Genomic DNA, 15784 nt, shown 5'->3' on the forward strand with positions numbered 1-15784 from the left:
AAAAAAAAATCAAGTTAGCATAATAGGCCCAATTTTCAAAAGGCTACATTTGATTTTTCTTTTGACAATTCAGCTTTCAGCCTGGAAAAATTAATAAATAAACAACACTCCCATTTTGAAATGGCTCCACACCAAACTGGTAATTGGAATAAAAGAATTTAAAAAAAACCTCTCTTAGAGGCTGAGAGGCTGTTTACTGAAGCACATTTTAAATAATGAACTGTAAAGGAGAATTAACAGTTTTCCCCATTATCCACTGTTAGGAAATAAGGGTATGGAATCTTTTTTTTTTAAAGAGATTTTTTGCTACAGGGCGTATATGCTCACTGGAAAAACAGAGACAGACAGACAGAAAGGAAGAAATCACACCCCTGGGGGATGGTCATGCCACAATTCCTTATCCGCTATGGATTGTGGGGACGTACGCACACACCTCTGGTTCAAATCACCAGGTTCAGGACTCAAATTGCAGCCAGCCATGTGGGAATCCGGTGATATAACCATTATGCCATCTGCTGGACCCAAGTGTATTTAATCTTTAAAGAAATTTTTTCCTGGGGCCAGCAGATGGCTTAACAGTTACATCACTGGATTCCTGTGTAGTTGACTATAGTTCGAGCCCTGGACATGGTAGCTTGAAACACACTGGGCACATGAGCATGTGTGCCTAAAATTCCAAGAGGAGAATGGAGAAGAGGCTCCGATATGGCCATCTCCCCTTGGGGATTCAGGGATGATTTCTCACTTTCTGTCTCTGTCTCTCCAGCAAGTGTGAACATCTTATAACTAAAATCTCTCTCTCGAAAGAAAGAAAACAAATTTTTTATCTTTCTTCCTTGTTTTTTTTTTTTTTTTTTTTTTGTCTATAGGGTACATGTTCTTGCTAGAGAGAGACAGAGAGGAAGAGAAGAAATCATCCCCCATGGGGACTGGTCACACTGCAATCCCTTGTCCCCATTTCTCCTTTAGGAATTTTGGGCATTCATATCCATGTGCCCAGTATATTTCTCAAGCTTCCAGATCCAGAACTTGAATTACATGGTTGGCCATGTAGGCTCTGAGTGCCTTTACTGCCAGGCCATGAAGCTGCCCCACAGAGTTAAGGAATCTTAGTGAAGAGACCAAAAACTCACTTCTTGATTCTGGGTGGGCCCTGTGGATACAATGGAAGAGATTTTGCAGATACAATTAAAGCCACTAAACAGTTGCTTCTGAGTTAAACAAAAGGAAGATTATGTTGGGTAGACCTGGGTCTCTAGAGATGAATTAAAGTCTACTGAAGAATATACATGAATATTTTTCAATAATTTTATAGGAACTTATGCATGTATAGATTTTTTGTTAGTGAGGGAGGTCTTGGAACCAGTTCCCAGAAATGAGTGGATTAATAAAATATCTAACTATTAATGAATTCAATAAAGTTCCCAGTTCTACTCTGAGTTTTCAAGACTTTGGTACATCAAGAAAGACATAAAATTGTTGTCAAGACCACCTTCTTGTGTAGTGATAAACTAGATGTAAATATATTTACAAAAAATTTCTTGGTTATTTTGTCTAAGAAAAAAATCAGGATAGAGAATGAGGTAGGCTATGGGAAGCCCTTCTACACACTTGATTAATTCAATGAATAAGTACATACACATATACACATATATACACACATATTGACAGACTCACCAAGACATATTAGATGACTGATAGTTTCTACCATAACATCTTTGTATAACAGTCTCCCAGATGTGTCCAGTAGGGCCCATTCTTCCTGGGTGAAGTTTACAGTTACATCTTCAAAGGTTACTGATTCCTAGAACATAACAGGCATTCTAGTTAAGACATTGCAGTCCTACTAATGTCAAGACTAGAAAGCTGAGATGACAACATAAGGCAGAGAAAGGGCTGGGTATATACAAATATCAAATTGTGCTTGATATTCCAGCTCCTGTCTGTCTTTGAGAAACCCTCACAAAGACATAAATACTCTGAATTCATAAATTATTATTGTCAAGGAATATTATATAGGAACTAATGTTATACAACATGAAAAATTTCCAGTAAAGTGATAATTACAAATTCTAGACAGGTCATTATAAAATCTGCACCACTGGCAGGTTCCATGGTGTTTAAGGCAGCTGGACTCCCACATAGCTGACCCCAGTTAGAGCCCTGGATCTGGCAGCTCGCTTTCTCACTTTCCTTCTCTTCTCTGTCTCTCTCTGATCAACTTTTAAAAAATGACAGTGAATAAAATTAAATAATTATATTTTTAAAAATTTAAAATTGAAAATTTATAATTGAAGTTCCCTCCACCAATATTTTAAGTACTTCAGGCAAACCCTATCAACAATCTGCCACTTTCAAATCATAAAGTAAAATTACTCCCTTAGACAAACCTAAGACCCCTCCCCTATAAAATGGCTTAATAATGTGTTATAAAAACAGTAGCAGTACGTTTTCTCTCAATTCTATATGACTAAGGTGTTCACAGTACAGTTTAAGGACAGATGGTTCACCAGCCTAAGCTAGGAACCTCTCAGATTTTTGTAATTAAGGAGGATCCTAGCCTGACCATTCCTGAAGCATTTCTATCCCATTCTGAATTTTTCATGTGAATCCTGAATGGCAGTTATTACTGTCTTTCTTGTATTGTATTTTCTTTCTTTTTTAGAGATATTTTTATTATAGGGCACATGGGTTCATTAGAGAGAGAGTAATCAAGAAATCACCCCCAGGGGGATGACCATGCTGCTATCCTTTCTCCTCCATTCTCCTTTTGGGATTTTGGGCACACAAGCATAAGCACCCAGTATGAGTTTTAAGCTACCAGATCTGAGACTCGAACTGCAGTCCACTACATCGGAGTCCAGCAATGTAGCCATTATGACAGCTACTGTTCCCTTGTATTGCTATCATATCTATCAGTTCAAGTACAAAAGAAATCTCTTTAATGGTTTTTGCATTATTCAGATTTTAAAAAATTTCCCTAGAGCTTCAATTTTACTCTATAATTGCATAGCCACAACTAAGTCAACAATACTTCCTACATAATATCCTCAGTGAGATGTGAAAAAATGAGACAGGAAGAGTAATTGGGGATAAAAATAATAATGAGTATTTTAGTCATCTTTCTGGAAGTTTTTATAGTTCAAACAGGGACTAGCAGTTGGCATAATGGCTATGTCGCTGGACTCCCACGTGGTTGACCGCAGTTTGAGTCCCAGAACCAGTGGCTTAAACTCATGCCAGGCGCGTGTGTGTGCATGCCCAAGGTCCCGAGAGGAGAATGGAGGAGGAGGAATTGTGGCGTGGCCATACCCCAGGAGGTTGATTTCTCGCTTTCTGTCTTTCTGGTGAGTGCACATGCCCTATAGCAAAAACTTTTAAAAGTTCAAATAGATTTCTGTAAATTTTAAGAACTTTAATAGTAAAAAAAACAAGTAATTTTTCAGGCCATCTCTTGCTTAATTAACTCTCTTGTTTTCTCTCAGCATTGCATAAACCTTCTTCCAGGAGTTCTGCTGAAATACTTGCCTCCCTGTTGGGCTATAGTGTTCTATTCCTCACCTCATCTCTAATGCCTAGTTATCATACTCCAAAACAGTAGCATGGCTAATGAATGAATGATTTTCCAATAGACCAGGACTAGATCACAGACAAAAAGATCTCATCTCTTCTCTAAAAATACAACCAAATGAAGTCTAGAATAAATTAGGATAATATTGGAGCCAACAGGAGGAATGGTGGTTGAGGCACTGGACTCCTGGCATGGTGAAGTGGACCACAGTTTGAGTCCCAGACCCAGTGGTTTGCTTTCTTACTTTCTCCCTCTCTCGTGCCCTGTAGTAAATTTTAAAAATTATAATACGGATAAATAAATAAATCATTCTTAAGAAAAAAAGAAATAACTAATGTGATATTTACAAGTTCCTAAACCAGGATAATCATCCCAAAGTCTTGGAAAAGTTAACTGGAGCTCGGATACCTAAAAACATCTTGAGAGCTCTTAGAAAATTCATATAACTATGACAAACCTGTCCATCTGCTGGCATTAAGAGTGCAACTTCAGTAAAGAGGCATTCCCTACTCACCAGTGGACACATTGCCAATAACTCAACTTTTCTGCAGTTTTTCTCCGGGTTTTTACTCAGACTGTCCAAGCACTAAGCAGACAAAACTGTAGATGGAGAAAGAAATCATGAGATTTAAGTTGTGTACAAAATTACCAGACCTACCTGTTATGAAGCCTCAGACCTTTATTTCAGTGTGCACCCCATTCATGTGAAAGAAATATGCAATGTACTACTCTAAGAAAAACAGGCATAGGACATTCCAGATATTTACAGTCAACTGGGGTGATGGCCATGTGGCAATCTTTCTCCATACTCATGGATTTTGGACACACACATGTATGAGCCCAGCAGGATTTTCAAACCACCAGATCTGCAACTCACACTGCACAGTGGGCCATGTGGGATACAGCCACCTTAACTTCTACACCACCTGCTGGCCCTATTTTTCATTTTTTTAATTTTTAATTTGCCAGAGGGTGTGTGCACTCCTTGGAGATGGGGTGGAGGGATGGGGGAAAGGAATGAGAAAGCATGGGGGATGGTCATACTTCAATTCCTTCTCCTCCATCTATCCTCCTTTTGGGATTTTGGACAAACATACCCAGTTGCCCAGCATGTTTCTTGAGCTGCCAGGTCCAGCACTTGAACTATGCAGCCAACCACAGAGAACCTAGCTGCCTTCACCACTGTACCACTGGCTGGACTCATGATCAATATTAAAAAGGACATAACCAGAGTTGCTAATAAAACAATAGAGGGCCAGCTGGTGGCACAGAGGTTAAGGTAGCTGGGTCCACGTGGTCAACTGCACAGCCTGAGTCCTGGCCCTGGCAGCTTGAAAAACAACCTGGACACATGTGCGTGTGTGCCCAAAATCAAGAGGGGAATGAGGGAAAAGGGACCGGGGCATGGTGATCTCTACAGGGGGAATTTTCTCTTTCTCTTTGTCTCTCTCAGTGAAAGGAAGCAATGTCTAATAAATTAAAAAAAAAAAAAAAAAAAAGGGAAAGGGCAGGCAGGTGATGTGGTACTTAGGGGTGCTGGACTCCCACAGTTCAAGTCCTGGACCTGGTGGCTTGCTTTCTCACTTTCCCTCTCTCTGATCAAAACTGGAAAATAGACATCAGCAGTTAGCGTAATGGCTATGTCGCTGGACTCCCACATAGTCGATCGCGGTTCGAGTCCCGGACCTGGTGGCTTACACTCATGCCAGGCACGTGTGCGTGCATGTCCAAGATCCCGAGAGGAGAATGGAGAAGAAAGGATTGTGGCGTGACCATCCCCCCTGGGGGGTAATTTCTTGGTTTCTGTCTCTCTGTCTGTCTCTGTCTGTCTGGTGAGCGCATGCGCTCTATAGCAAAAACCTCTCCAAAAAAACCCACAAAAACAAAAAACCACATATACCTTATGGACAAGAACATAAAGAGCATTGAGTTTTACAAGTTACTTAGTCCATGTTGTCAAGAGTTATTCAACTCTCTTTCGGGTTCCAAAACATAGAGACCCTTGACTCATTCCACATATGGATTTTGTTTTCCACTTATATGTAAATAACATGGAACTTCTCAAATTTCATTACCATTACTTTATTTCCAGTTACGGTTCTCCAACATCCTTTACAGCTGTCTACTGCCTTATTCTCCTTCAAGAATCTTATTCTGCTTCAAGAGTCTTATTCTCCTTCATTGCTCATTCAAGCCTTATGTTTAGATCTTTCTTCCATAGAACTGAGTTATCAATCAAATAAAACTGTTTATAAGATTAGAATGGGACCAGCAGTTAGCGTAATGGTTATGTCGCTGGACTCCCACGGAGTCGACCGCGGTTCAAGTTCCGGACCCAGTGGCTTAAACTCCTGCCGGGTGCATGTGCGTGTGTGCCCAAGATCCCGAGAGGAGAAAGGAGGAGAAGGGACTGCAGCGTGGCCATCCCCCCTGGGGGTGATTTCTTGCTTTCTATCTCTCTGTCTCTCTCTGTCTGGCGAGTGCACATTCCGTATAGCAAAAACCTCTCCAAAAAATAAATAAAATAAAATAAAAATTAAAAAAATAAAGATTAGAGTATATATGGGGGTCGGCAGGTAGTATGGTGGTTAAGGGTGATGGAGCCCCATATGATCAACTGCAGTTTGAGCCCTGGACCTGGTGGCTTGCTTCCTCACTTTCTCTCTCTCTCTCTCTCTGGTCAAATTAAAAATAAGTAAATAAATAAAGTTAAAATAATTCTTAAAAAAAGATTAGATAATATGTACAGCAATTTCTTTGAGCCAATCTACAGCACATTCTAGATGGGAAAATTCATTTTGTATGCTGTAACAATATACAGTGAATGAATGTAAAATAAATTAAAATTAAAAGATTAATCACTTCAAAAATGTTTCCTATTGGAAGGATCAATGGCACCCACCCTGATGATAATATCCTTTAAAATTCCTTGAATGAGAAAAGTAGTATCCTCGGCCATGATATCACTATTATATACTAATAAAATTTGTAGTCATTTTGTGTAGAAAATAGAGAACAAAAGAGCATTAGGAGAGTATCTAGGAGTGGAAGGAAAAAAAAAAAAAACAAGCCAAAGTATGCTTAATTGACAAAACAAAAATGAGAAGCTATTTGCTGATGATAATGTATATAGTAATATCTTTGTCTTGACTGACATGCATGGTATTTGTGCTAGAAAAAGAAATGCATACTGTAAAGACATGTGATTAAATGTAAATAAATAAACTGGAAAAAAAATGAAAGGATAGAGACAGACAGAGAGAAGGAAACAGGGGGCACCGAGGCAGCAGTTTTCTCTGAAGGCCTATGCGTTTGCCTCTCTACTCTAGAATGGGGTCTGAAGGATGAAATGCAGCAGAAAACCTTTATTATTCTTAGTCCCTGAAAGCAACAGTTCACAACTCAAATGCAGCAGTCTTGCCTGAGAAGGAGAAAAAGGTGAGAATTAGCAAGATAAAGGAGGATCTGAGAGCCAAGAAAATACTTTACCTTAAAAAATATAAATACAGGAACCAGCAGTTAGCGTAATGGCTATGTCACTGGATTCCCACGTAGTCGACCACGGTTCACGTCCCGGACCTGGTGTCTTAAAATTCACTCCGGGCGCGTGCCCAGGATCCCGAGAGGAGAATGGAAGAGTTCCACTTTGGTTTTACCTGAACAGTGCTTCTAACATTAATAAGCAAAAACTCCACATTGTCATTGTGATGTCTTGTCTCTTACTTTTTCAAAGAATTACTCCCCATTTCTAGGTCCTCTACCATTCAGAAACCTTGAGTATTTTAACTGTATTAACCAAACATTGCAACTTTCTTCATTATTACTGCCCAATTCAATCCTCACTTATGTATTTCAGCACACATACTTACCAAGAATAAAACTTTTCTTATCCATTGGATTATTTCCCACATTTGTTTGTCAAGACAACAGCAGGTGACTCTATGTACCTCTCTTCCATAACTGAGTCTGAGAGCACATGACTAAGGTTGTTGACTCTTGCCTAAAAACAGAAACTAGGTTCCCAGTGGTTTTCAAAGTATATGACAACTCTATTGTGTTCTGCTAAGCAAATTATTCTATTATTCTCCAAAATTATTCCAAATGTTCTTCACACCTTTTGAAATTTCTATCTCTTCTTATTCTCACTTTAAAAAAATACTAAAAGACAGTATTAGTTTATAATCTGTGAATAGCATCTGAGGTTGCCACAAAAAGTACCAGAATGTTTTTAAAAAGCAAATGTATTTTCATAATTCTGGAAACCAGAAGTCACAGATCAAGAGATTTGCAGACTGGGGACAGTGGGTGGTATGGTGGTTAAAGGCACTAGATTCCCACATGGCTGAAATCCCAAGAGGAGACTAGAGGAGAAGGGATATGGTCATCCCCCCTCCCAGGGGGTTGGGGGTGGGAGTGAAAAAGCAAGCCCCAAGTCCGGGACTCAAACTGTGGCTGGCCTTGTGGGAGTCCAGCATCCCTAACCACCACTCCACCTGCCGGTCCCAAAAAATAATTATTTTTAAAAAATCTACAATCTAAAGGAGTAAATAACAAGTTGATACTGCAAATTGTTTTCTCTTCACTGCCATTGATGGTAGATTTCTTTTCATATTAAAATTGTCATTTTGGGACCGGCAGTTGGCGTAATGGCTATGTTGCTGGACTCCCACGTAGTAGGCCATGGTTTGAGTCCCAGGTCCGGTGGCTTAAACTCATGCCGAGCACCTGTGTATGCATGCTCAAGATCCTAAGAGGAGAATGGAGGAGAAGGGATTGCAGTGTGGCCATGCCGCTGCGGGTGTGTGTGTGTGTGTGTGTGTGTGTGTGTGAGTGATTTCTCACTTTCTGTCTCTCTGTCTATCTTTCTAGTTAGCGCACACAACCTATAGCAAAAACCGCTCCATAATAATAATAATAATAATATTGCCATTTTTATTTCTTTGACTGTTTAAGTGATCCATGTAATTTTTACCTAGTCATGTGATATACAAAAAATCTTAGTATTATATTTTTATGTCTTTTCCCACAACACTCTTAACAGGTTAATGTCTGCCTGTGCAAAGAAGATAGAATCTATCTTCAACTACTTTCAGAAAGCAACAAGCTGTTAAGAAAGCTGCCATGAAATCCATCTGCCCTTCAATATGTCCCATCAAAAGACCTGACCTGAATCTTTTCAACTTCTGAGAAAAAAATAAGGAACAGCAAGTAGCCATCCCCTGACATTCCCCAATCCATACCCAAGCACTTCATCTAGGATCCTTGCCTCTTTGGGAACCTGATAAAACAATGAACTGCATAATTACTCCTTTGAAATTACCCAGGCTGCTTCCAAAGCACTCAGCCTGGGCCATGTCCTCAACCCTCAGGCACAAGCCAAGTATCTAGATGTGAGGTCACATCCCACTTAGCCCACAATCTGCCACACATACATTGAGCCAGGACTCAACTCAGCCTCATGCACCAGGCAAAAGATATATCCAAATACCTATCTAGATATACTGAATCTCTCAAATTAACTAAGACTTGGCCCTTCCACACCACTGAAAGACTTGAGAGACCGGAGCTAGGGACCTCAAAGCTCCTTGGTTTTCCCTCAATACAAATGGATTTGGACACAGAGCCATTTCATGTGACTAGGAGGAAATTGCCCAGGTGCTGACCATTGACTTGTGGCATTCCTTTGCTGTATCGCTACTGAATTACTTGTCCAGGCCTGACCATGCCGGCCTAATCTTCTACTTTCTAGCCCACATTCTGGGCCAGCCCCTCCAGGTGGTCTTCAGGAAAGATTGGGGAGCAGACAGTGAAGCTCCAAATTCCTTCCCTCATCCTTCTGAGAAGCCAATCCCTCCTGCTCAGAGTCTGCAATTCCTAGAGGAATCTGAAGGACATGTGGGTCCCAGTGGGTATTCTCCTATGAGGACGTTCAGGTTCTTCCTCCTCTAAAGAGAGTAACTGGGAATGAGACACCCCATGGGAGGAGAGACTTGGCTTCCAGCCTTCTGTGACTTGGAGAAACTGTTGGACTGAGAAAGTTCAGGGACCAGTTATATCTGGTGTATCAGAACCTGTTCAGATGTGATACAGGTGCAAATGGTGAACCTCTGATACTGCCTAGAACACACATTGGTGCCTATATGAATTATGTAAACATGCACTGTAAAATAACCCCTATTAAGCTGTCCTATAAAGTTTCTTAAGATAATTTATAATAACCTGAGTCAATGTGCAGAAGTAAGGTGAAAGTGTAACGTTACCAAGAAGCTTTCCAAGTAATCTGTATTTGGTTCCAAATTACTGGATCTTGGAAAACTCTAGTAAAGAACCCACAAAGGGATCTGCATTTTATTTTTAGAATTATTTAACTTAATTTTAATTTTCTATAGAGCACATGTGCTCATGAAAGAGAGAGAAATCATGCCACCAGGTCCAGGTCTCAAACCACAGTTGGCCATGTGGGAATCCAAAGCCCTAACCACCAAGCCATCTGCTGGTCCTGGGAGCTGCATTTTTTTAAGCAGTGCCCTACTCTCAGATAAGTTTTTTACACTTGTTTTAGCAGAAATGTTTTAGCAGAAACTACTATGGGGGCATTCTTTTTTGCTTATAGGTTATGGTTATTCAATGTCACTGTAAATATGAGTTTTTAAACTTGATGACTTGTTAATAAACTTCCTACACATGACATACTGCATTTTGACTTAGTAATACAAATCACTTCAAAATAATTTTTGTTCATGAAACTTTATTTATGGAGAAACATTAAGGATCTTGTCAGAACCATGGCTTATTAGAAATCCATATTGCCGGGACCAGCAGTTGACGTAATGGCTATGTTGTGGGACTCCCATGTAGTCAACTGTAGTTCGAGTCCTGAACCTGGTGGCTTAAACTCACGCCAGGCGGTCAAATTAAATAAATAACATTTTAAAAGTTCAATTAAAAATAAATAAACAAAAATAAATAGGTGCTCTGAGTTAACTGTGGCACAATGGAAAACACTAACCAAAAAGTCAGCATGGCTGACAGCTACGAATCGTGTGACACTGGGAAAATTACCCATCTCGTCAAATCCTAAAGTCAGATCTTTCTTATAAAGCAGATATACCTTAACAAACCCTTTCCACACTACCAGGGAGAACTGTCGGGATAGAAGAATCAGCATCACTAGATCTCTAATGTGATGTCAGACCGAGATTTAGAGACTTCGACCTCTGAAAAAACGGGGGGGGGGGGGTAAGGGGGATGCCAGGAGACAAGAAATGGGAGCTTTTTTTTGTTTTGTTTTGTTTTAGTTTGTTTGGGGTGTGGGGGAGAGGTTTTTGCTATAGAGGGTGTGAGCTCACCAGAAAGACAGAGACAGAGAAAGTGAGAAATCACCCCCTGGGGGGGTGGTCACGCAGCAATCCCTTCTCCATTCTCCTCTCGGGATCTTGGGCACACGCCTGGAATGAGTTTAAGCCGTCACTCAGGGATTCGAACTGCGGTCGGCTACATGGGAGTTCAGCGACATAACCATTACGCTAACTGCTGGTCCCAGAAACGGGAGCGTTTGTAGAGCACTATAGAAAAACCCTCTGAAGTGTGATAGGGTGTTCACCACAGATCACACCCTCAAGACTCCTTTCCTAAGTAACATCACCTAGGCCACTGTCAAGACTCGGCCTGCACATTTCAGTGATTTTTCTGGTTATTTGGGCACATTTCACTAATACTCTTAACGCTCACGTTACAAAAGAGTACGCTGAACGTCATACAGGGGAACAGGAGGGCAGAAACACCTGCAGACCAACCTGGCCCCTCTTCGTCGCCATCTAGGACCAGACTACGCTGTGCTCACAGCTCCAGGAACCACGTGCTTTTGGGTTTTACTTTCCCAGGCCTGGCCTTCCTGCATTGCACCGGCATCTCACTGAGAAGCTGCGGATCTCTACACTAAGGTCAAGCACGCAGACGCTCTCCGGTCCGGGGCTCGTACCTGAGAGTCACCAACGTGTCTGCCCCTGTCAATTGGTAGGACGCAATTCCCGCTCTCCAGTGTACCGCGAATCCCAAGGGACTCCTCTTTCACCCTGCGCCAACATTCCGGGGCACACAATCCACACCAAACCTTGCCAGCGTCCAGACAGCGGCAGTGTAACGAATAGCCGACTCAAGATGGCGGGGGTGGGCGGGGCAGCACATGCGCAGAAGGAGCAGGGAAAAGGATTCTCAGGGGTCTGTGCAGGTTACGTAACTGGAGGGATAGACTACATTTCCCACAAGGCTCTGCGCCAATCCCTTAGCAACCAGCAGGAAAACTTACCTTTATTTCCGGGGAATGAGTCCTTCAGCGGCAGACGTGGGCTTGATGTGTCAGAGTTGATTTCTACGCACTTCCCCGTCCCGTGAAATTATGCTTTTTCAGGAGCCAGGAGGAAGCATGGTGTCTCTCTCTTTCTCTCTCATTCTGTTTCTCTCTGGTCAAGGTAAAATAAATAGATGAAGTTAAATAAATTTTTTTTTTTTGGAGAGGTTTTTGCTATAGTACGCATGCACTTACCAGGAAGACAGAGAGAGAGAGACAGAAAGCGAGAAATCACCCCCCCGCCCCAGGGAGGATGGCCACGCTGCAATCCCATCTCCTCCATTCTCTCGGGATCTTGGGCACGGACACACAGGAGCCGGCGTGAGTTTAAGCCACCGGGTCCGGGACTCGAACTGCGATCGGCTACATGGGAGTCCAGCGACATAGCCATTATGCTAACTGCCTGTCCCAATAAGGTAATTCTTAAAAAAAAAAAAAAAAGAAATACTACTTATTTATTAGATCATGGATTGTCAACCTAACACCCTGTGGGAAATTTGAATATAAGCGAACCAATCGATGCTAATGATCAGCTTTCCTTTTTTTAGTTTAGTGAACTGGTACTGTTGTGGAACCCATGGTTATATATGTGTACTTTTTTCCAAATAATTATTTATTTAACTTTATTTATTTTAATTTTGCTATTGGGCACGTACGCTCACCAGAGAAAGGCAATTAAAAGAGAGAGAGGGAAAGCGAGAAAGTGGCAGAACAAGCCGCCAGGTCCAGAATTCGAACAGTGGTCAGCCATGTGGGAGTCCAGTGCCTTAACCACTATACCACCTGTTGGCCTCCCCATAACTATATTTTATAAATGTATTCTAAAGCATGGAAAATCATGTCTCTATTTTACTATAAGCTTAACAAGGAAACAATATGTTGCTGACTTTCACCTGGTTAAAAAGACATTTGTTTTCATCCATTAACCGATTTTATCCATCTTTGGAGCAACTGTGTTAGTGTATATATTATAGTCTACTCAGCAAGAAATAAGAGGACATCCAGACATAGCAAATTCATTGGAGTTTATTGATTAAGCCATGTCATAAGAGGGGTCTCATGTCTCTCAAAACCCTGTAGCCCTGAGTGTAAGGTGAGGGGTGCTTAGAAAGGCGAAAAATGCACAGTCATATCCGGGATGACGTGATGATTCATGAGGGTAAGGTGCAGTGGGCTCAGATCGGGGAGAAGGGTAGGAGGTAGGGTTTTAACGATGTAAAAGCAAAAGCACAGTATGGAAGCAAGAAAAGCAGGTTAATCATTCTTCAGGGTATGTTCTGTCTCTGCCTAAACACAATAGAATTTTAATGGTCTTCATGGCTCAGGGCAAGGGGTCTGGGTGATGGTTACATCACTAAGGAACATTTTAGGGCAGTTAGGAGGAGTGGGGTTTAATGACAATAGGAAAGTTAATCACTCTATTTACTCTTAGGCACAGAAGAGAAGTCAAGTTTCCAGTCATAGGAATCTAACAGTTTGTAATTGAGGCACCCCTCCAAGATGGAGTTGCTCTTGCTTCATTCCCCACTTTTCTTGGAGGTGCTCCTCCAAGATGGGGTCATGCTTGCTTCCTAAATACTGCAATAAAAAAGCAGGGTCTACAGTAGTTGTACTTCATAATCTTAGTTCCAGTTTACACTTACACTGTCTCAGAATTGTTTGGCCAGAAAATCGTAAGTCTTCTCCATCCATCTAACATTAAAATCTTTAATTTTAGGAGGGTTGTATTTTTTTGGCTTTGTTTTGTACTGTTTTTTGAAGTTTTTGCATAGGGCACGTGAATGCACTCACTGGAGAAAGACAGAGAGAGGGAAAGCAAGAAATCACCCACCAGTGGGGATGGCCACACCTCAATCCCTTCTTCATTCTCCTGGGATTTTGGACACACACACACACACACACACACACACCTGTTAGAAGTTTCCAGCAGCGTGGGTCCAGGACTCAAACCATAGTCAATCATGTGGGAGTCCAACTTTAACCACCATGTCACCTGCTGGCCCATTATTTATTTATTTTTAACTCATTGGTAATCATTTATTAGTACCCCAAAAGTACAACAATTGCTTCAAAGTAAGCCATTAAGGAAAATTCTGATGAATAGATGGGGGGAAAAATTGCCTTCCTACAAGTCTGCAGAGAAAGCTCTGTAAATGACAATACTGTTCTCTGATCTGAGCATAAAAAAGTGACACTTAATTTTTTTTAGAGTCAGATTTTTGCTCTAGGGCACGTGCACTTGCCAGAGAGACAAAAAGTGAGAAATCACCCCCCTGGGGGATGTCCACACCATAATCTCTTCTCCTTCATTCTCCTCACAGGATTTTGGGCACAAATGCACACATGCCTGGCATGAGTTTGACGCCTCTGGGTTCAGGACTCTATGGTCAACCATATGGGACTCCAACAATGTAACTGTTATGCCATCTGCTGGTCCTCAAACAGTTATTCTTAGCAGTAAATCAATTTTTAAAAAGAGCAATTTATTTTAAAATAATTTTACTCTGTTTATACCATAGTCACATTTAGACTGGCAGAATTGTACCTATGACAAGACAGAAACATGTCATGTAAGGAAAAGTAAGCGAAGGATTTCATAAAGCTTAAGGAGAAAAGTACCACAGTAAGACAAAGAGGACTGCAGCAATCAGATAGCAGTGGTAAGGTTTACAAGTGGGTAGGAACAAAGGCCGCTCTACAGCAACTGACCTGAGACCACTAATGTTTCCTTAGGGGTATTTCCTAACAGTCTTAGTAAGCAGATCATGTGTATGGTGACAATTTTGCAGAATAAGTTCTACAAGTTCACAAATTCACAGGTTTCACAAATCTATTTCATCTTTGTTACATGGTTGCTGAAGTATAATTCTGCAAAAGTACTCCCACAAATACATATTTAGGTACATTTTATAACCAGTTAAATCCTTAGGCCAAAAAATAAATAGACACACATACCAAAATTACATACTGTAGAGCCAGTGTTAGTGTTTCTATAAGAACCAGACCAGGAAAGATTATTCAAAGAGAAAATCCTCATCCTTCTCTTCAGTCAGAAGATTAGCAGGTTCCATCATCTCTTCAGCATCCCAGACCCGGTGGTTTGAAACTCACGCCGGGCGCGTGTGCGTGCGTACCCAAGAGCCCGAGAGGAGAATGGAGGAGAAGGGATTGCGGTGTGACCATCCCCCCTGGGGGGTGATTTCTCGCTTTCTGTCTCTATGTCTCTGTCTGTCTGTCTGTCTGGCAAGCGCACGCACCCTATAGCTAAAATCTCTCAAAAAAAAAAAAAAAAGAAAGAAAAGAAAAGAAAAAAGAACAAGAAGAAAGAAATAGAAAACCAGGAAATACCTACCTTAGAAGGGAATGTAATAACTCCTCACCAACAATGGATAAAACACAAGAGATCATAGAAATGTCAGAAAAGGAATTGAGAATATTCACTGTAACAAAACTCAATGAGATGCTAAAGAAAATAAGCAACCAATTCCAGGAGATGAGAAAATCCTTCCATGACTTGAAGGAGGAACTCCATAAAGAGACAGACACACTGAAAAAGAATCAAACAGAACTTCTGGAGATAAAGAATACAATACAGGAAATCAAAGCCTCCATGAAAAGTATCAACAGCAGGGGCTGGCTGATGGTGTGGTCGTTGAGGGTACTGGACTCCCACATGGCCGACCATGGTTCAAGTCCTAGATTTGGTTGCTTGCTTTTTCACTTTTCCTCTCGCTCTATCCCTCTCTGGTCAAAATAAACAAACAAATAAATAAAGTTAAATAAAATAGTCCTAAAAAAAAAGTATCAGGACTAGCAGATAGTGTAATGGCTACGTTGCTGGACCCCCATGTAGTTGACCATGG

The 15784-nt window shown here is 41.1% G+C and overlaps 1 protein-coding gene across 1 annotated transcript in view; it reads right to left on the reverse strand.

The window, feature by feature from the left end:
* LOC102497521 (zinc finger protein 629) overlaps positions 1–15784 on the reverse strand; it is a 70936-nt gene that overhangs the window by 6658 nt on the left and 48494 nt on the right. Inside the window, exons 9-11 of the mRNA XM_006164211.3 lie at positions 10581–10715; positions 4086–4157; positions 1678–1804 (exon numbers count right to left, since the gene is read on the reverse strand). Coding sequence (XP_006164273.2) covers positions 1678–1804; positions 4086–4157; positions 10581–10715 — 334 coding nt within the window. The remainder of the gene's footprint in view (positions 1–1677; positions 1805–4085; positions 4158–10580; positions 10716–15784) is intronic.

This window comes from Tupaia chinensis, unplaced genomic scaffold, assembly GCF_000334495.1.
Source record: "Tupaia chinensis unplaced genomic scaffold, TupChi_1.0 Scaffold143594_1, whole genome shotgun sequence".
NCBI classification, from domain to species: Eukaryota; Metazoa; Chordata; class Mammalia; order Scandentia; family Tupaiidae; genus Tupaia; species Tupaia belangeri.